This window comes from Mchenga conophoros, linkage group LG10 (assembly GCF_057382185.1).
Source record: "Mchenga conophoros isolate Kocher_MC1m ecotype Shallow Benthic linkage group LG10, M_conophoros_male_GT1.1, whole genome shotgun sequence".
In the NCBI taxonomy this organism is placed as follows: Eukaryota; Metazoa; Chordata; class Actinopteri; order Cichliformes; family Cichlidae; genus Mchenga; species Mchenga conophoros.
In genome coordinates, this window is record NC_140535.1 from 15,973,552 (window position 1) to 15,993,381 (window position 19,830).

The window sequence follows — 19,830 nt, forward strand, 5'->3', positions numbered from 1 at the left end:
ATAGTCTTTTGCTCTACTAGAGAAGCGCTGCACGATTCAAGGTTAAAAATAATCCTTATTCATCTCTGTGCAGCCCCCGAGTTTACCCATTTACCTCCTGCCTGTTTAAGGCCACCCTGCCTCTAAATCAACTTTCTTCTGATTGGCTGCCCCTTAAAAACAGGAGGTTTAAACGCCAGGCGGGGTGGACAGAGAGCTGTGCACCTTAGATAATCACATTAAGGATATCATGAAGCCCCAAGAGTAGTCACAGGGATTACTTGTGCTTTCGCTGGCCTCTGAACAGCCTTCAATAAATATAGCTAGAATTTGTCAGTTTATTGTTGCCTTAAATTGATCTTACTCCTCTATCATGTTAACCCCTTGATTGCTGATACAGTCCAAATGCTGTCTCATCACAGATGGCTGGTGTGCGCGGGTAAAGTGGGTGATCACATGGCCTCTGGGCCTATTGCTCTACTGCACTGTGCCTAACTGCATTCTGCCACGCTGGCACCGCTGGTTCATGGTCACCTTTGTGGCTTCCACTTTATGGATCGCTGTCTTCTCCTACCTCATGGTGTGGATGGTAAGAGCAGGTCTTCTGTCTACAGTATCTCTTGTATTCTCAGACACCTGCTGAAACTGATGTGATGTACATCTGCATGTTGGTTTGTTTTATAGACCAGTAAGATAACTTTATCCTAATATTTTCTATATGTTTCTATCAGGTCACCATCATCAGCTTCACACTAGACATCCCAGACTACATCATGGGCATAACCTTCCTGGCAGCAGGGACTAGCGTGCCTGACTGCATGGCGAGTCTGATTGTAGCTCGACAAGGTAAATGTGTCCTGCGTGATGTCTCTCTCTTTCATTTTTATGTCTCTTTGTGAGGCAAGTACTTAAGCATTTCTCTGTCACTTTTCCTGTCTTTACTCAGGCATGGGGGACATGGCAGTGTCCAACTCTGTAGGCAGCAATATCTTTGACATCCTGCTGGGTTTGGGTTTCCCCTGGGCTTTGCGTACACTTGTGGTGGACCACGGATCAATAGTAATGCTCACATTCATCTTTATGTAACACCTCTTCAAACTTCTTTCTTTCCCGGGTTACTAATTTTTCTGTGCGAGTTATCAGAGCGAAGCTTTGCAGCTTCTCACTTCTGCTTGATGGTCATAACACTGATGTTTTTCTTTCCCACAGATATCCATAAATAATAAAGGACTTGTATATTCTGTCATCCTGCTGCTGGCGTCTGTGTTTCTGACAGTAAGTAAATGCTAAATACCAAAGGTTGCACAGATATATAGGTGATGTTCAGAGAGGTGTAACCAGTATAAAGTGTACAGCAGAGAGCTCTGCTAAATTTGGGTTTTTAAAAAAATCCCACCCAGTACATTTCTATATCAAACAGATTTAAAGTCATACGAATCAATAATGCTATTAGATCATTCAGCCAGGTTTGGGGCTCTTTGAGTGTTTTGGTTTGCAACATTGCTGCAAACTTAATATACACTCACCAGTGTGTGTTTGTTAGGCTACAAAATAACTCTATTAAATCAGCTGTGCATTGGGTGCTCGGCACCAGTTGCCACACTAACAAAGTTGGCAAACATGTGGAGCAGCTTGCAGCTAATGAACCAGATGTTTCCCTCGGGATGTGGTGGAGAGCAAAGCTTGCAACATGTTGCACTGCCCCCTTGGGGTTGAAACGTATATAAATAGAAAGCTGTCCAGTTATGTATTTTTTACTAAACGAAAACTAAACTAAAAAGGTAGATACATTAAAGACAATTTTATTTAAAATAAATGGACCCTTGGCAATTCTGTCCCTGATCAGCATGTCTGCATGCTCCGCATCTGCTTGCAGGTGCTGAGTGTTCATCTGAACCACTGGAGACTGGACCGTCGGCTGGGTCTGGGTCTCATGTTTCTCTATGCCATCTTCCTGCTCTGCTCTATCCTCTTTGGGCAGATGTGAGGCTTACAGGTCAAAGGCCAACCCAACTCAGACGCCATGCTGAGTATCTACCTTTCTACCACACGTCCTCCTTCCTGAAGCCAAAAAAAGTGAAAAAAAGTGACGGCATTGATGTATTCCTCTTATTAATTCCTCTGCAACTCAGTGGGACTTGTTAGGGTGATACTGTACACATGCAACTACACAAAACGTTTTAGCTTTTTTTTTTGTCCTTCTTGTACAGTGGAGTGTTTAAAAGCAGTCTTTCGGTATTAAATTGGGTGATCTAGCAGAAAATGTAGGAATGTGGCAGATGGAGGCAGCAGATCTGTTGGGCCTTTAGTGATATTTAAAAAAACACAAACAAGTTATGTAACTTAAAAGATGTTGAAGTGCTGTTGTTGCACAGTGGTGTGGTTATTTAATGGCCAATATTTTGATGATAATTGTACAGAGAACTGAGCTGAATTTTTGTTTTTCTGTGTAAGTATTACAGCAGCCACTCTGCTTTCCTTTCCTGCTAACGTGCAATTATAAAAGCTTTATGGTCGGTGCTAGACTGATGATTGGCTGTTCTGCTTTCAGGTGATGGATGAAGCTCATGATTAGGTCACGTGGCAGCTAAATTTGTCATCTGTGGACTAATTTGCTAAATTGCTTTAAAAAACATTTTAAATTGGTTTGGAGATGAGGTGCACCAAAGGCCTGGGTTCTGAAGCAAGTCCACCTTAAAAGGGATGTTTTCTTATCTGGCTTCAGTTATCCTAACATCAGAAAAGCCAATAAATCTGACAAGGTTAACTCAGAAAAGTCAACCCAGGGTTTGTTTTTTTTTAAATTAGCAATGACTGAGTTCATGTGAGAGGGACTGTGTTTGCAGATGACCAGTCGTAAACATGGACAAGAGTATTGACACTGTTGCCACATGATTTACAAAACTGTAATATTAAAAGAATATTAAAAGAAAAAAAACAATCAAATCAGATAAGGTCAGATTTAAAGAAGTGTACGTGTGACAGAAAGACAACCTTGCTCATTAAAACATAAAATGCTACATGAGTGTAAGCCATTTATAGCTAAATGCAAGATACTCAATCACTGCTCGATCATGAAGGTAGAAAGAGTCTACTATTACTCTGCGTTACTTTAAGGTGCTGGTTGCCTAAAAGAAAGTTCCTCTGGGGTTTAAGACAGTTTAAGTCCTTCAGTTGCAAACTAGTCATTGTTACATGTCTGAGAACAACACTGGCTCATCTCAGTGTAACACAAAGTCATTTAAACTTCTGGTCTGTTGCTCTGTCCAGTTAGGAATCACTGCGAATACATTTCACCTGCTTTGGTGCAAATGAAAGTGACAACAAGATGATGACCCCCAAAGAGCAGCTCTCTCTCCTGACTCTCTCCTGACTGATTTTTTATCTGGATTCGCCTTTTGCCAACTTCCTTGTCACAGTAGTTGCAGTTGCATTCAAGGTTTACGGGTTGTCCAGCTTCAGCAGGATGACACATCGTTTGATGCTTTTGTAAGGAAGGAAGTAGGCTGTTACATGAGAGAGAGAGCACTACAAAACTGCTGTCTTCTCCTGTATACAATGAGGAAGAAGAGTACTTCTAGAGCGCTGCAAATGACCTCCAATGGGTTACTCTTGCATGTTTCTGACCAAGCTGTCTGAAACAGGTGGCCCTGGTCTCCTTTAGTGGGACCTGTTCTCACAGACCAGCCCCATGTATAGCCTGAATGGGCTTCAGGTACCATCACATGCTAACACTACTAACAAGGAGTCTAGCAGAAAAGCGAAACTAGAAAAAACTAGAAAAAGCAAATCTAAAAAAGCCGTCATGGGGGGTAGCCATTCATCTCCACTGCACTTGTCACTTTCATTTGCACCAATGCAGATTCACGGTGGTTTATGTTTATGACTCTGTGTCATACTGGGGCGATTAAGTGTTCACTCATTTTATTTTCTCAAGCAGTGTATGAAAATAATTCAGTCCAGTTAGTAGGCTTTGCTGACTTGCTAATTTTACATAAGGACTAAGTACAAAAGTTAGCTATAGCTATATTAATAATTATAGAACAATGAAAAGGTTTAGATTTGTACAAGTTACTCCTGCTAAGAAGTGTAACTTCTTTACAAAGTGTAACTTTGTAACTATCTTTTACAAAGATAGTTATCGTTGTAAAACTAAAAACTCAAGCCCTTAATCCTGGATTATAGTCCAGGACTCGGAGTCATGAAATATCCGTTCATCGCTAATTTGAAATAAAATTAAAAAAAAAAACAACCATAAACTCCAATATAACTTATAGCAAAGTATTAATCTCTTAAGCTCTTAGTACAGTTTTTTATGTCTGTATTTAGTCTGAAAATAAACTCAGAACTAAATCGGTCAAGAAAACGCAGAAAACACGTAAATACTTTTCTCTGAAATATAGAGGTGTATAAGTGCAACTTGTCAATGTGGAAATGCTGACAAACTGCCATTGATCTGGAGTTTTGGTTGGCGCACTCTGAGGGCATCTCTTCAAAAACTCTACTCTTAATGAGACTCCTGCAGGCACATTGAAAGGGCCAACAACCAATCACCTCCCCCCAGCTGATCCAGTCCAGCACCAACCAAGATTTATTTGGCGATACATGTTAGCAACCCTAAGAGCAGAAAAATCTGCAAATCTTTCCCATTTCTACTGGATAGATTTCAGATCACACTGTTCTCCATTCATTTTAGAGCAATAGTAATACAGCAAATTTACATGTTCTACCCTTTTCATTTATTTAGATTTTCAGTGGTAATTCAGCCAAGCTAATGCATGACAACATCACTACCTAGCTGACTTCACCATTGCAACAAGGACAAATGGTTTCTGGGAGGGTTCGTTTTACTGACCTGTGTCTGATACTGAATCCACATATTTTCACGCAGGAATTCAGTATTTTTATTTTATTTCTGACTACAAAAATCAAAGCGGCTGAGAAAGGTTTACACAGCTTGGATGGAGGGCAAAAATAATGCATCAACAGTAAAAATCCTACTCTGCATACAGTACAGAAAAATGTCTTTATCATACGGAATAAGATATGTTTCTTTCCCCACAATAATAGGGAGAAAACCTCAATAATCAGGTGACCCCCCTCATATGAGCAAGGCCATGGCGATAGTGGGAAGGAAAAACTCCCTTTTATTAGGGAGGAACTTCCAGCAGAACCTGGTTCTGCTGGAATGTTTTCTGAATGTAGCTGACGTTTGTGTGAAAATATTTACATGCATTCAAATGTAGCAGCTGGCACTGAGTTACAGCAGAGCACGTCAGACGAGAAAGTGGGTACTTTTTAGTCCTGCACCACAGGAAACCATACATGCGTCAGACTGTTTTTAGTACAGCCGAAATGAAATGCACAGTTTCACAATATTTTGAAAATTTTGCCTGATTCTGAGCACGTGTTGCTGCAGCTTACTGTAAGTAAAAAGAGTAGCAGTAGTACTACGTTTTGTTTTGGGGTTTTTTTTTTCGTTTTGAGGTCTTATTACTATGAAATCTAATATATATAAAAATATCAGTGTCACAGATTTTAATGACTTTATGTGCAGGTTACTAGTGAAACGTCACGTTTAGGTACGACTATCGATGTTTGTATTTCTTGTACGTTTTATGCGATCGTGTCACTTTGGTGGAACATTGTGCAGCAAAGCAGCCGATCAGGATAGACACAAAACAGCGCGCACACGCAGAGACGCGTCTGCTGTGTATTTATTGTGTCAAAAATCGCTTTGTGTTAAACAATATATACTCAGATACACAGTGTAATTGTTGGTTTCTGATGGACAAACTGTCCTCTTTCAGCTTGTTGTGTGAATTCAAATCTTAAATGTTCCAGCAAAGGGATCCAGGTGATTTTTTTTCTTCCTTCAAATGGCTGTACAATTATTATCTTTGTCTATTGGACAATACTTTTTACTGTTTTTAAATGTTAAATAATTTACATAGTTTTACAATAATGAATGTCCTACAGAGACTAGTTTTGTGGTGTTTTTAAATATATTTTTTAAATACATGATGTAAAGTTAATTATGAGTTATTGTAATGGAAACGAATGCGCGCTCTGCCGGTGCGTTCAGTGACCTTTCTAAGGTGGTAATCTTTTGTTTCGTGGCTGATTCACTGACACGGCTGGACTTCACGTAAGAGAGCAAAGAAGACGACGCTCCTATTTACAGGTTTAAATTCAGTGAGAATTTTGAAATTTGTGAGCAGAAAACAGTGAATTTCTTTTATCTCTGCCAAGTTGTTTAGTTGGTTGTCTGCAGTGGAGGCAAATGAAGCTTATTTTTAATTAACTTTAATTGACTATTAGACTTTTTACTTTGACTTTTAACTAGTTAGGTGTGCATGATTTTGGATGATGACATTGTTTTTGTAATTATGCCTCTGTACGCGACCACGTCTGTAGACTTCAGCCAGCCATTGATTGCAAAGGGTTTTCATCCAAGTATTAAAAACAAACTTTCTATTTAAAATGTTGCTGTCCAAATCCTTTTAATATTTATAAACACAACTGTTGAAAACCCTGTTGAATCAAAGCCTAAAATCTGCGTTTTAATCACATCTAGACCGTTTTCACAGCACCACAGTGGATTTTACATCAGAGGTGAAATTACAAAAAGTGTCAATTATCCAAATGTTTATGGGCTTAACTGTATATTTCAGATCACAGCAACAGTCTTGCATGTTATCAAAGTCCGGTTTTAGATCGATTTGCTTTGATATTTTGTCAAATTAATGAGCAGGTTCCAAAGATGGTGGAGTGCAGTCGAGGTTCAGAGGTCTGTTTTTGTGCAGCACTCACAATGAAAGGGAAACGTTTACTCAATGCTGAAACTTTGTGTTGTTTTTTTTAAAAAATAGAAATGAATCATCATAATAATTGCTGACATATTAAGCTGCTATTGCATATTCATTGGCCAACACTGGCGTTGTTCACTTTTGTTGGCATATCAGTAAATAATACGTCACTGGCCGACATTAACGTTAGAATTTTTGTGCAGTTCAAACTTTTAAAGTTAGTGTGTGAAGAGCCATGATGAAGATCTTTGTTCTTTTCACACAGGAGGGACAAATATGTAACTAAAACTCAGAAACAGGTGATATTTATAAGGGCAATGATTTGTTGTTTGTAATGTTTTCCAAACTCAATATCTTAATCCATTATTATTATTATTATTATTATTAAGATGGAAAAAGGTATAGGTAAGCCTTCATCTTAGAGCCACTACAGGCAAACAGAGATAAAATGTTGGGTGAAAATTTGCCTCATAAAGTGGCCAACCCCACAGTCTGAGTATCACTATACTTAAAGTTTGATTGCCAATATGAGCACAGAATATCAGGTAATGATTGCATTCAACTTTTTCCTATCATCTCCATCCTTCATCCATCAAAATTTGTTGTTTTGCCAGCAGTTTACTTAAAGCAGTGTGTGACACCAGAGTCTTTTTTCACTCCGCTGTAAGCTCCTGATACACACCTCATAATAAGCAGCGTCAGAACAGCTCGACTTGCTGCAGTACTTGTTGTGGTTTCACCACAAAAAAGCAAAATAAAAAAAAAAATTAAAAACAATGTTCTGGTTATTCTGCTGTGATGTTGGAAATAGAAGATATTTTAGGCTACAAATTTACTGCTATAGAGATTGTATTGGATCATAGAAGACTGTTCTTGTATCTTGAGTGCAATAAAAAAAAAAAGTGCAATAACAACTGATTTTCTTAACATTTCTTTTAAGAAGCAGTGATTTGCAAAATGATGAAGGTGCCACTTTACGTGGTCAGTCCCACTGGACGTCTAGAAGGGAAAAGGTTTAGTGTGGTGACCAGCGTCTAATGGAGGAAACCAGAAAGGAAACTGGGCAACGGCCAAACTTTTTGGCCACTTATTTAACTGAGAACTAAACTGAAGGTGAATTCTGGAGAAATGTTTAAGCTGAAATAAACACTAATGTCCTTTTCAACTCTCCCAGCTTCTATTACTTTTTCCCCATCCGTCACAGTGAATGTCACGATGTAAGAGGAGAAGAAATAACAGCAGACTATAGTGCTTAGTATTTTTATTTTCCTGAAGATAAATTTTCATACAATAAAACATTCCATCACAATCCAAATCAAAATCCACCCCATGAGAATTCCCCAACTATGTAAACCTATGACCTCGATTTAACCCTTTCATGCACAAATTATGGGAATTGTGCTAAAATATTTTCCTCTTTTTTTAAAAAATAAAATCTCACTGCCCACACATGTGGACACCATGCAACACAGGAATAAAGATGGGTACAAAGCCAGCGCTGGCAGCATACATGAAAGGGTTAAATATGTTATTACTATAGTTGAACGCGTCTCACCCAAAGCTGGAAGCAAGAAAACCCGAGTCTGATACTAAAATGACACAAGAGCCGACTGTGACAACAAAAGCCGAGCACGTGCTTCTTGTTTATGTCAGTTTAGTTTGGATGTTGGCTGCTTAACCGCTGAACGCCATTATCCTCTTAATCACATTATGGACTTTGCTTCTTGTTGTGCAGCTTTGGAGGAGAGCAGCTCAGTTCAGACCTGGATCACAGGATTAACTAGAAAGCAACTTCCGCTTGAGTCCCGAAATGTCCCACGCATCAGATATGCAAACACCACTGATGAATACAAAAACAAACACAAAAAGAAAACAAAAAAACAACAAAAAAAAAAAAAAAACGACCAGCAAAATATCCTAGTAGCCACCATCTCTCTAGATAAAACAGTAAGTTTAAAACATGATGAGAAAATAAACCAAGTTATACTTGTGTAATGCTTTAGTAATTGTTAGTTGGCTATTGAAACATGACAGCATGGTTAATTTATATTACACCACTTCCCAACACCTTTGCCGGCCTAACTGAGACAACTACGGAGAAGACGAGTGCTGACAATTACTGAACATGCACTTGTTTAACTGTAAGATTATGCAGTTATTGAAGCAGATGCTGCAGCTGTCATGACTATTTATCCCTCAGTCTTTGTGCCATCTATCTACAGCATGTTTAAACCCTTTAAATACTGTTTCTGTGTGAGGTAAAGTTACTGCTTTTAGCAGTTCAGCCAGACTTCCTCTCACCTTGACACAGAAGGAAACCATTGCATAATCAAACTATGAAAGCAGTGACAGAAAGAGCCATCTCCCCACATTATACATATACATATTATAATCTCTTTTCTACAGTATGGAGCCATCCATAATTCTTGCCACAGTCCACTATCTGTAATAGCATTTTCTGATAAAGAACATTTACAGTATCGCACATTATCTCGCAACAGAGCCTAAACAGACTCAGCCATGAGTCCCTGTCATCCCTGCCTCCTTAAAAGGGCTCTTCTATTGCTTTTACATTGTCAGCAAGTGACCATAATCGAGGTCACATTGTCCTTAGGTTAAAGAAGAAAAAGGAAAAAAAAAAAGAAGAAATCTAGTGGTGTCACAACAACAGAACGATGGATATGGTGCATCATCAGCAAACTGCTAGAACACAGCGATTATCCCTTTAATGGGGCTGATAATGCTAGCGGGATTTGTATTCGACTCGACTTTATCACATCTGTCTAACACAGGCCAGATGTGTGGCCCGGTGAGAGATTCAATATCAAGTTTGCTTTGGAGACGAGCCGACAAGTTGTGTCAAAAAGGCCCCAATGCCAAATGAAACTAGCACATTAGTAGGTCTTTCAGCAGCTCTGAGTGCAGCACAAACACGAGTCCATCATTGGACTTCAGTCTAACTAACTAAAGTCCTTCAGCCTTTGGAGCCACCTTCGACGAGCAGTTTCTCTGCGTACCTTTATGTGGCCGCAGGCAGCGGATGACATGGAAAAATTATTTACAGTCTCAGCAAATCCCTTTGACTCTATCGAATGACCAGCCAAATACAGTTCAATAAAACAACACCTGGTGCTGGATGAAATGGGCTCTAAAACATATCATAACCATTCTGGCTCCAATTTGTGCACACTCAACACTAATATATATATATATATATTTATACTATAGAAATATATAAATATTATAAAATGTCTTTTTTTTACACTATGAGTGAGCATTGGCATGCTATTTGATATCAATGAGCTCTATTTATGCTCTAATCATAAAATCAGTACACTGACAAGGTTTTAGCAACTTTGCATGTGTAAAAAAAACAAAACAACAAAATTAAAAAAAATTAAAAAAGCTGAACATGAAGGGATTATTTGGCTATTTATGCTTCTATCTGCGAACATGATTGGTGCTGAAATTGCTTATGTGGCAAGGTGGTGAAAATAAAAATCTGTGGGACTGAATCTGAGGTTGGAACTGTGTAACAGTCGTATCTGATGGTAACTGAAGCCAGTCTGGTAAAGGTATACCTCCCAATCCTTCCCTTTATCCATGTCCAGAACACACCCTCTCTCTGAGGTCAGCTTGTCGGGGAAGTCTGTCATCTTATCTTGAAGGGTAAACGACGCTGCTGCAGGACGGCTGGGTGATGAGTGCGGGCCAGAGCGGCCATCACGACGATGGGGCGTTCTGGTTTTGGTATATAGATGCCTTGTCTTTCAAAAGGTCCAGACATAGATGACAGCTCCAGCTTCCTGAGTACCCAAATAACAGAGAGAGGCAGTAAAATCTGATGTTAAACTGCATTTAAACAGGAGAACAGTAGAGGCCCCTAGATCAGTGGTCCCCAACCTTTTTTGTGCCACGGACCGGTTTATGTCCGACAATATTTTCACGCACTGACCTTTAAGGTGTCGCAGATAAATGCAACAAAATAAAACCAGTACCGATACCAAAAAAAAGAAAAAAAAAAGAAGAAGATTTATTGATAACATGTGAAAAGACCCAGGGAAACTTAATGATAAAAATGATAAATTTTTAAAAAAAAAAACCTTAAAAACCCTGAAAATCATAAATATCAAACCCGAGCCTCAACTCTCGCAGCCCGGTACCAAACGACCTGTGGACCGGCCCGGGGACCGCTGTTCTACATGATTAATGAGAGAGCATGCACCGCTGATTCTCTAAAATGTTTTGGCACTGAATAAAATAATAAAATGTATTGTTTTTAAATTAAATAGTACCTTAATTACAAAAGACTTGCTGTTTTCTTTGTTTAATAACAATGAAGAAAAGCTCACAGAGACACAACAGCTAGCTTTTCAGAAGCTGCTGAGACAAAAACTTGATATAAAAGCAGATTTATTACAGCTTTGTCCGAAGGCTTTTGTCCAGGTTGTGTAAACTTGGCTCTCTATGTGCGTGACTGCGATTGCAGATATTTTATGTCCTTTTGCTCAACCTTAAAAAAAAAAAAAAATCAACTTTGTTGGATTTTTGCCATGTTCAGTTATTTAAAAATCAATACCAATTATCCATTACCTACTCCTACATAATGTTTGTGTAATCAAAGTAAACATCTGTCATGCTACCCTAAAGTAAACAATGCCCAGAGAGTGAGCTGCCTTGGCGGAGGTTTATGCTCTGAGTGCTGCTCGTTCTTGTACACACACACACACACACACACGCACACACACGCACACACACGTTCTAAATTGTAAATAAAAATAGAAAGCAATGATTTTCAAATCACATGAACTGTATACTTAACTGAAACTGAAACTGAAGCAGTCAACTATTATTGAACTGGGCTTCTACATTTCAGTAAGATTCACACATGAACTTTGGACATGTGTGATAATGAGAGAATCAGGATGTGACATTTTCCACAGCAGTCCCGTCTACATTTAGCACACAGCAGGAAATAATCCACGTTCGCATTACTGGAAATACCCTGTGTGGTAAATGCACTCTTCTATTCACACAATCCGACATCACGGAGTCATTTTGCACAACGCCGCTGACAGGTTAAAGACGAGCTCCTGTCCAGAATAAATGCCTCAGACATTTGTAATCTCACATTCACCACCTTTGCGTGACATCTAGAAAATGCAGCTGCAGGTCATCTGTGAAAAGGGCTTCAGATTCATTCTTTTCTAGGAAGTAGTAAAAAAGGGGTGGACTTACCCTCTGGAGGTTCAGACATGGGGGGGTTGAGACAGTACATGTGATAGCCTCTATCACAGTCATCGCAGAACAGAAGCTGATCCTGGAAAACAAAAACACTCCAGTTCTCTGCACGAACAACCTAGATCTCACTTTAACCCAGAGACAAGCAAACAATCTCTAAAGACGACTCACATCATTCTCCGATGTGCCGCACATGTTGCAGCATTTGCACTCTATGCACTGCCAGCGGTACGTCTTGACGGCGGCCATCATTACAGGAGTGAACTGCAGGCAGGAGGGGTGGCCTGCGTCGAGAAAAGGGTTTAAACACGTTACATCTTTCCAAGAATACTTGCTGCGTGGCTTTTCTCATATCGCTACTCTTATTTACCTGAACGTCCACAGTCAGAGCAGGACACCAGTTCCTCTGATTGGCCGGTCTTGTGATTAGTTTTGGAGTCTCCCAGACAGAAATCACAGTAATTATTAGGCAACGCGAGCCCATCTGGACCTTTCTTTGGAGCTGCGTGGGAAGATGAAAACATGCAGGCCAATATCAGTGATCAGTTACACCGACGCTGTGACCTCAGATAATCAACTGACGACTCCTCCGAATCGACATTGCGCCGCTGTCGCTTACTTTTTGGCTCCTCGGGCAGCGACAGGGCGGGCTCGTTCATTTCCATGTCGTCTTTCTCCTCACCCTCCTCCTCGGCCAGGTGGGAGTGGGTGTAGTGGTAGCTCAGGCCAGGACGGTTCTTGTAGCGCTTCCCACAGACTGCCACCAAAACCACAAAATACGACATGTATGATATGAAAACAAAGAACAGACCAGTCAAATCAGGTGTTTCTACCACGTCAGTGGAGGAAGGTGAAGGTGACTCATGGAGAAAAGGACTATTCTTTACAGTGCTATCATGGGACATCTTAAAGCTGATGAGGATGGTGAAACCCTTCCTACTGTTCACATTATCATAATTAGCATCTTTAAAAGTATCTTAAGATGATCAAAGGACTCTTGCAGCAGTGTCCTACTTACAATGTAGCCTCATATCATGCACATATTTAACTGCTGTAACTGAAAAACAGTTACTTTGCAATTATTGATACAACTATTAGTATTTCTGTTTTTTTTAACTGACACAATGCCTTTGACTATGTGAATAAAGGAAAAAATTAGACACAACATAGACTAGTGACACAGCGAGACAGAAAGCTACGACTCTCGTATGGTGGTTTCTCTCAATACATGTCAACAACTTCTCATGTGGTAAAGTGATGATGGGGGAGGGAGAAGAGAAATCAGTTAAGAACCCACCAGGTTCCTGATGTCTCCTGCTTTCTGTTGAGTATCAAAATTGGCACAATGACATGATAAACTGGCGGTGAAATAATAGGAAAGATGAACAACATGCTTTATTTATGTATTTATTTGTTTACTTGAGACAAGCTTCCTCTTTGCTCGAAATCTACAGTAAAGCACAATGATAAGACAGCATCTCGACCACTCCTGCTGCAGCTAATATGCTGGAACTGCTCTGATCTTGGCTTTAGCTTCTTCAGTTTAAGGGTCTTAGAAGCATTGACAGTGTTTTGACTCGAGACCTCACTGCACTGAAACAAAACTAAGAAACGCATGTCACCATTTTGCAAAACATCATGTTTCTGATTTGAACTGGTATTCTTTTAACAGTTGAGAAAGCCAGTGGGATTGTGCAAGGAGGATTTACTGACTTAAAGGAGAACAAAGATGCCACTGTGTGAAGCCGTTGTCACAGGGAGGGTGTGATGTTTGTCATAGCAGTCAAACACAGTACTTCTTCTTTCACTTCCACACTTTCTCTAATTTTCATTTCCTCAAAAGTCCAGCAATCCTAGGTCTTCGACTTTCGGGAAGCATCTAACCAAGAGGCTAACAACCAAACAGAAACTATTTTTTGTGTGGGTGGGGTTGGTGGGGGAGGGAGAAAACAAAATACTCCCCATAAAGTCAAGCAGACATTAAAGTGACTCAAAAATCAAGCGAACACATGGAACATGGAATGAGATTTTACAGGGTGCAGAGGTGGTGAAGAGGAGAAATGCAGTCAAAATTAACATAACACAGGGGGAAAAAACAGCACACGCACTCACAAAAGGGGAAGAAAACATCAGCAGCAGGATCTAGCTTCCAGCTTATCAAAATCTGTAGGAGGTTCAAGGCCAGATTGGGTGGAAAAAGTAACTTTTAAAGGCCACTGCTAATCTTCTGTAAGCTGAGATGACTCGTATATGTGGCTGATTACATGATTACAAACTACACTTTAGGTAAAGCATATAATAACAGGGCATTTACGCTCTCCAAATGTAGTTAATTACAATTCAGGACGATGTGTGTAACAGAACATTTAATTTATGAACTGAACTACACAAAGAGCAAATCTACTTGGTAACAGACAGAAAATAAAAACAGGCAGCAAAGACAAAAGACACGGCAGACTGGAGTGAAAAGGAATGAAGAGAAGTATACCTCTTTCAGAAGGTTTTGAAATATGCTTTTGTTTGAGAGTGTCTGAAAGAGAGAAGAGAAGAGAAGGAGAAGAGAAAGCACAGACAGAGACTCAGACCGACAGAGGATCAGTCAAGTCAGTCGGCAATGACCTACTGAGCACTGCAGCTCAAAGTGAAAAGGCTTCACAAAAGAGGAAAAAACAAAACACATCAAGCAGTCTGACAACACCAAAGAAGAGGAAGACTTTTTTTCTCTCCCTGCACATGGAAATACCTGTAAATTAAAGTATGACATCATAGTGGCAAAAATACAGATCGACTAGCTTTGTAAATATCAGATATAAGAAGTCTAACGAAGAACAGAGAAAAGATGGAACACATGAAAAGAAAAAGAAGAGGGTGAATTAAAATGTGATAGTTAATGAGGACTCGAGCTAATATAAACATTACAGCTATGAACACCTGCGGTGACCTTCTACTCGGAGCTGTATTCACATGCTCTACTCTCAGCCAACAGGACTCACTGTCACAGGCGTACGGCTTGTCTCGGTCCTCCAGTGCTGCCGTGTCCAGCTTCTTCCTGCTGCTGCCCACTCCTCGGCCCTGCGCACATTATTAGACTCAGACGGGCCCTTAAACGCATGCTTGGGATCGAGAAACCGCATCGATCGACAGCCGTTATTTACCTTCCCTTTCCCTTTGCCTCTTCTTTTAGGCGTGTCTTCTTCATAGTCTTCATCGTCAAGGTCGTCCAGGAAGTCGTCAGGCTCGATGATTCTCTGTGTTGACAGGGATGAGGAAGGCATGACAATGGGGTGTATTATATTTCACTTTTCCATCTATAGCAGCTTTACTTCAAATCTCAAAACAAGAACCTTTCTGATCCGGGCGGCAGGGTTCAGGCCTCCGGTGTAATCACTCATGTTGGAATCCTCCTCAGATCCTCGGAGGTCTGCGGATGTCCTTTTGTCCAAGGAGTCCCCCTTCAGCAGGGCCTCCAGGCTGCTGCCATCCGATGACAACAGAGCATCCTTCTTCAGTCCTAAATCTAGCTCTATGAAATCAGGAAAGGCAAAACACAATATAATATACCTGAAAATGTTGGTGCCAGACATTTTAGTTGGTTAAAATAATTAGGGATATTCTAGTGAGGTAAAACCAGCCTATTTTGCAGCTCTGTGTAGTGGCAAACAAGATGATACGGTGAGCTATCAGCATGAAACAAGTTTCTGCACTGATCTAGAAAATGAGCCGTTGTGTGTACGCAATGTCAGAGTAAACTGCCTCAAAACCAGCCCTCTGAACAGCGTGTGACCACATTCTGCACAAGCATGAGGATGTTAAACCACAAGGACAGAAAACTGCTGGTGCTAGCACTGCTAATGTCAGCCGCACTCAGCAAACCAATCAGATATAAGGTGTAAGCTATGTTATGCGTGGCACAAAGAGCCACACATGTCAACGACATTCAAATACTTGTTTGCCCCGTGATTAGCATCAATTTTGAGTCTTTTCTGACTTTTAAACTAGTCGACATATCATGTTTTCTCCTGCTTAGTCAGCAGGAACAACACCAACACTGATACATACAACTGTAAGCACAGGTACAATTCAAGTTGGATTTAATTATTGATGGATATCTGTTACAAGATAGCACCACATGTTCATCCCCGCAAAGTCTTTGATATCCACCTTAAATGCTGACACACTAAAATAGGAGAATAAGCTAAGCTGCTCAGAGCTACTGTGCTACCTGATTTAACCGGAGGGAAGATAAGCCGGGGGTCTTCTGAAGGATGAGATCTTCGTTTCTTTCTCCACCTCCTGGCTGGGTAAGTGTACAGCTGTCCTGGAGCCATGCCTGAGGGAAGGCAGAACAGGAAGGCGTTCACAGTTATCAAACAGTTCTGACACACTGGCAGGGGAAAAAAAAATCCACAGGCTCCGTTTGAATTTTCTTAGACTGTCCTTTTCAGAATCGGTTATTTTCGCATTTAAACACGAGCAGGCACCACCTGGCTGCCAGGGAGTTGCATTAAGTACACAAGCTCTGTTTGTGATTTTAAACATGCATGCATGGTGTATTTAGTCCTTTGTTTTGAAGGCATTGAGGTTATTTGTAGCTCCTTCGAGAAATTCTGATAAACAGCGGAAATGATGATTCATCTTAATCACTTAATCACTCATCTTAATAACGAATGCTTCACAGCATCTGTGCAGCTTCCTCTGGATCACTTCTCTGCTGCTCATTTTGTCCAGCTCTTACAACTTTAAACGCCTTTAGCGCAGGTGAGCAGTTCGACGCTCACGTATGGTGTCTCACCTGGTCCCCTGTGTCTTTTCTCCATCCAGATATAACAGTTGCTCTGAGCCACGCCGGTCTGCGAGTCGAGGAACGGCATCCGAACGCTCCTCTCGGCGCACAGCCTGGCATTGTAGTTGTGACACTGCTCCATGGCATCTCTGTAGTACTGCTCTCCCAGCCTGATGAAACAAAACCAGAGGCAGATGCTGGTCATTAGGTCTATTATGGTTCCAAGACAGAAATCAGCAGCTGTTGCCGCTCCAAAACAAGTGCGGTCTCAGTTTATTTTAAAACTGCTTGTGTTTTTTTGCTCTGCTGCCTCCTACTAAGCAGTGTCTTTGTGCTTCAGACTAAATGTTTAGTGCAACAGCAGGTGCTCTTTTGTTGGTGCATCAACAACAACAACAACGAGCTTTGGTAGAAGCACAGGCAAAGCCAAGTGTTCAGTATTTATAGCATAAATATACTGTTAGAGTGCTGCTTGCTTAATCCCTTTTAAAGAAGCTGAGGGCTGAAGCTACTCAAACTGAGACAGGAAGACATCTTACAATTCCCTCAAGCTATCAAGTGTCAAAGAAAAAAAAAAGGGGGGGGGGGGGGGTGGCACAAAGAACCTCGTGATGCAACAACTGCACCTCTCGAGGCTGTCAGGAACCCCCAGAGGGCAGCAGTTCAGTCCTGATGAGATAATAAACCATGTAATTGTGTTAAACCTTAAAGAAGCTTTTCATAGATTTCAATCTCCAGTTAAAGACTTCATTATTTAACTTGCTGTAAGGCCATAATAACATTGCAAAAAGCTGTCTGTGCTCTGTGGGGTCCAGCCAAAAATGAACACTTGCTTTTCTTTCCAGAGAAATCATTTCAGGCAGGGTGAATTAACTAGAAAGAAGCCGTCACAAATGCGTGAGAGCACACCAGATACACACATGGGTTGGCTAGTACTGACATATTCTTGTAGTGGCGTATATGTTGTCTGATTATTTATGTAAAAACGCTTCATCCCACAGCCCAGAGACACGTACCGAGGGGGTTTGGGTTAATTGGAGAGTCAAAATTTTACATGGGTACGAATGTGAGTGCGGTTTTCTGTCTTTCTGTGTTGGCCCTGCATCTCCCCCTATGGTAGCTGGGATAGGGTCCAGCCCTAATTGTGACCATGATAAGAATAAGCAGAAGAAAATGGATTTATGAAAGACACACCACAGAAATGAAGCAATACTCAGAGCGGCAGAGTGGCTCTGGTTTTATTATGTGTAGAGTGATGCTGATTGATGTGCATTATTCTTGCAAAGGGAAAAAATTAAACAGTGATTGAGTTGCAAAAATATATATATTCATATAGCCCCATTTCACCAGTGTTATCTCAAAGGCTCTTCACATGATACGGTAAAGAGCTTCATATATTATGAAGAGAAAGCCAATGGAAAGGGAACTAAATCTCCCTTCACCAGGAATAAACTTCTGATGGAGGAGGCTCTTTGGGTTGGATGAGGGGACAGAAATAAAAAAAAAAAAGAAATCAGGTGAATATATTTCTGTCAATGTAACTATAGCATAGTGCATACATAAAGGATACCAGCTCATTCAAACCAGCACATCTAGCATGTAAACAACAGTTCATTTATATGTTTTTGACAGCACAGACTTGGTTTCAAGATTACATCATCTTTCATTCTTTGTCAGTATTATTTCACAAGGAAATTAAGTTTGGAAGCAAATTAAAATATTTTGATGTGTGTCGGGTAAGTTTTATATGTTTGTGCTGCCACAGTTATCGCAGGTAGAGGTACGACGTACGCGTGTGTACGCTGGCGTGTGACTTTAACCCCGAATCGGGCTGTACGGCTACACGATGTAAGACGACGGAAATGGAAGCACGTTAGAGCACAATACAGTGTTCTGGTCTTTGAAACGTTAAACTTTATAAGCAGTTCTTTTATGTGAATCGGAAACACCGGCTATGGCTCCGGGCTCTCGAGTTCAAATCTTCAGCGAGGGATTTTCATTCATTTTAAACTAGTCGCTCCAGCCGCTCCAGCCTTCGCTAACGACGTTAGGCACAATTACACTCTCTTTAGCTTGTTAGCGTGACACCTAGCTGCCATACTCAACTGACGTTAGCACCACAGCGTCCGTTTGGTCACAAAAACACAAGTGGCCGCCACACCGCTAAAAATACACGAAGGATTAAATGAACACAAGTTCGTCTACATTGACTCGTGATCCATGTTTCAGAAACGTCAGCTGCGTGTCTGCTAACTTACACTTCCATTCCAGGATGTGAACAGACACGACGCTCCGACGCCTCTGGCTAACCTTACTAAGTCAGCTGGAATGCTGCTAAGCTAACTAACGACAGCGGGTGTACGATAGTACAGGCGTTACAATGTGATGGCTGTGTGTGTCACCTGCACACATGTAAGGTAAGTAGAAAAGTCCAACACTTACAGTTTGACAACATTCTCAACAACAGCTGCCATCTTGCTTCGATACACTGGGAAAGTGGCTGCCGGGTAATGTGTGCCCTCTGTCAGGACTTGTAGGCAGATGGTGGAGTAAGGTGAAACACATTGCCCCCTACTGCTGGCCCCGTGCCATTGCAAGGGGTTTTATTATTCCAAGCTGCAAATCATGTTAGTAATGTTTTAAATTACTTACAAAGCTTCCAGTGCACAAAATGTAGTTCAGTGTTCTTTATACACTCATCAGGCACTTTATTAGGTACACCTTCATTCAAATATCTAAACAGCTAGTCACATGGCAGCAACTCAATGCATTAAGGCATTTAGAAATGGTCAAGACAGCCAGCAGAAGTTCAATCTGAACATCAGAATGGGCAAGAAAAGTGATTTAGGTGATGCTGAATGTGGCAGGCAACTAGGTTTACTGGGAGTGGTCCAAAAAGGAGAAAATATTCAATGAGTGGCAGTTCTCTAGGCAAAAATGCCTTGTAGATCCTGGTGAGTGGTCAGAGGTGACTAGCCAGACTGACAGGATAGCAACAGCAACTCAATTAACCACTCA

At 40.8% G+C, this 19,830-nt stretch overlaps 2 protein-coding genes across 5 annotated transcripts in view; one reads left to right on the forward strand and one right to left on the reverse strand.

Moving 5' to 3' along the window:
* LOC146565586 (sodium/potassium/calcium exchanger 3) overlaps window positions 1–7,702 on the forward strand; it is a 32,814-nt gene extending 25,112 nt beyond the window's left edge. Inside the window, exons 13-17 of the mRNA XM_085288829.1 lie at window positions 402–568; window positions 711–825; window positions 926–1,038; window positions 1,189–1,254; window positions 1,856–7,702. Of these exons, the coding sequence (XP_085144955.1) occupies window positions 402–568; window positions 711–825; window positions 926–1,038; window positions 1,189–1,254; window positions 1,856–1,966 (572 nt within the window). The 3' untranslated portion in view covers window positions 1,967–7,702. The remainder of the gene's footprint in view (window positions 1–401; window positions 569–710; window positions 826–925; window positions 1,039–1,188; window positions 1,255–1,855) is intronic.
* Window positions 7,703–8,032: 330 nt separating this feature from the next.
* dpf2 (double PHD fingers 2) lies at window positions 8,033–19,343 on the reverse strand. Of its 4 annotated transcripts, none has more exons than XM_085288832.1 (13): window positions 19,255–19,343; window positions 16,822–16,982; window positions 16,252–16,359; window positions 15,374–15,552; window positions 15,185–15,277; window positions 15,023–15,101; window positions 14,518–14,559; window positions 13,327–13,350; window positions 12,649–12,786; window positions 12,400–12,531; window positions 12,201–12,313; window positions 12,027–12,102; window positions 8,033–10,594 (listed from the first exon to the last, which is right to left on the reverse strand). In XM_085288832.1, exons 1-13 carry the CDS (start codon window positions 19,284–19,286, stop codon window positions 10,512–10,514), a joined length of 1,260 nt encoding a protein of 419 aa, XP_085144958.1. In that variant the 5' UTR covers window positions 19,287–19,343; the 3' UTR covers window positions 8,033–10,511. The 4 variants fall into 4 exon arrangements, with proteins under 4 accessions (XP_085144958.1, XP_085144956.1, XP_085144959.1 ...); XM_085288830.1 differs by having other exon boundaries at window positions 12,027–12,108; XM_085288833.1 differs by lacking the exon at window positions 13,327–13,350 and having other exon boundaries at window positions 12,027–12,108.
* Window positions 19,344–19,830: the final 487 nt, after the last annotated feature.

Excerpts from the sequence above, each read along its gene's own strand:
- dpf2 (XM_085288830.1), bottom strand. The coding sequence starts at position 19,286 with ATGGCAGCTGTTGTTGAGAATGTTGTCAAACT. Across the intron at positions 15,102-15,184 it reads GAGGCAAAGGGAAAGGGAAG|GGCCGAGGAGTGGGCAGCAG; the intron begins GTAAATAACGGC and ends TAATGTGCGCAG. Across the intron at positions 12,314-12,399 it reads CTCTGACTGTGGACGTTCAG|GCCACCCCTCCTGCCTGCAG; the intron begins GTAAATAAGAGT and ends TTCTCGACGCAG.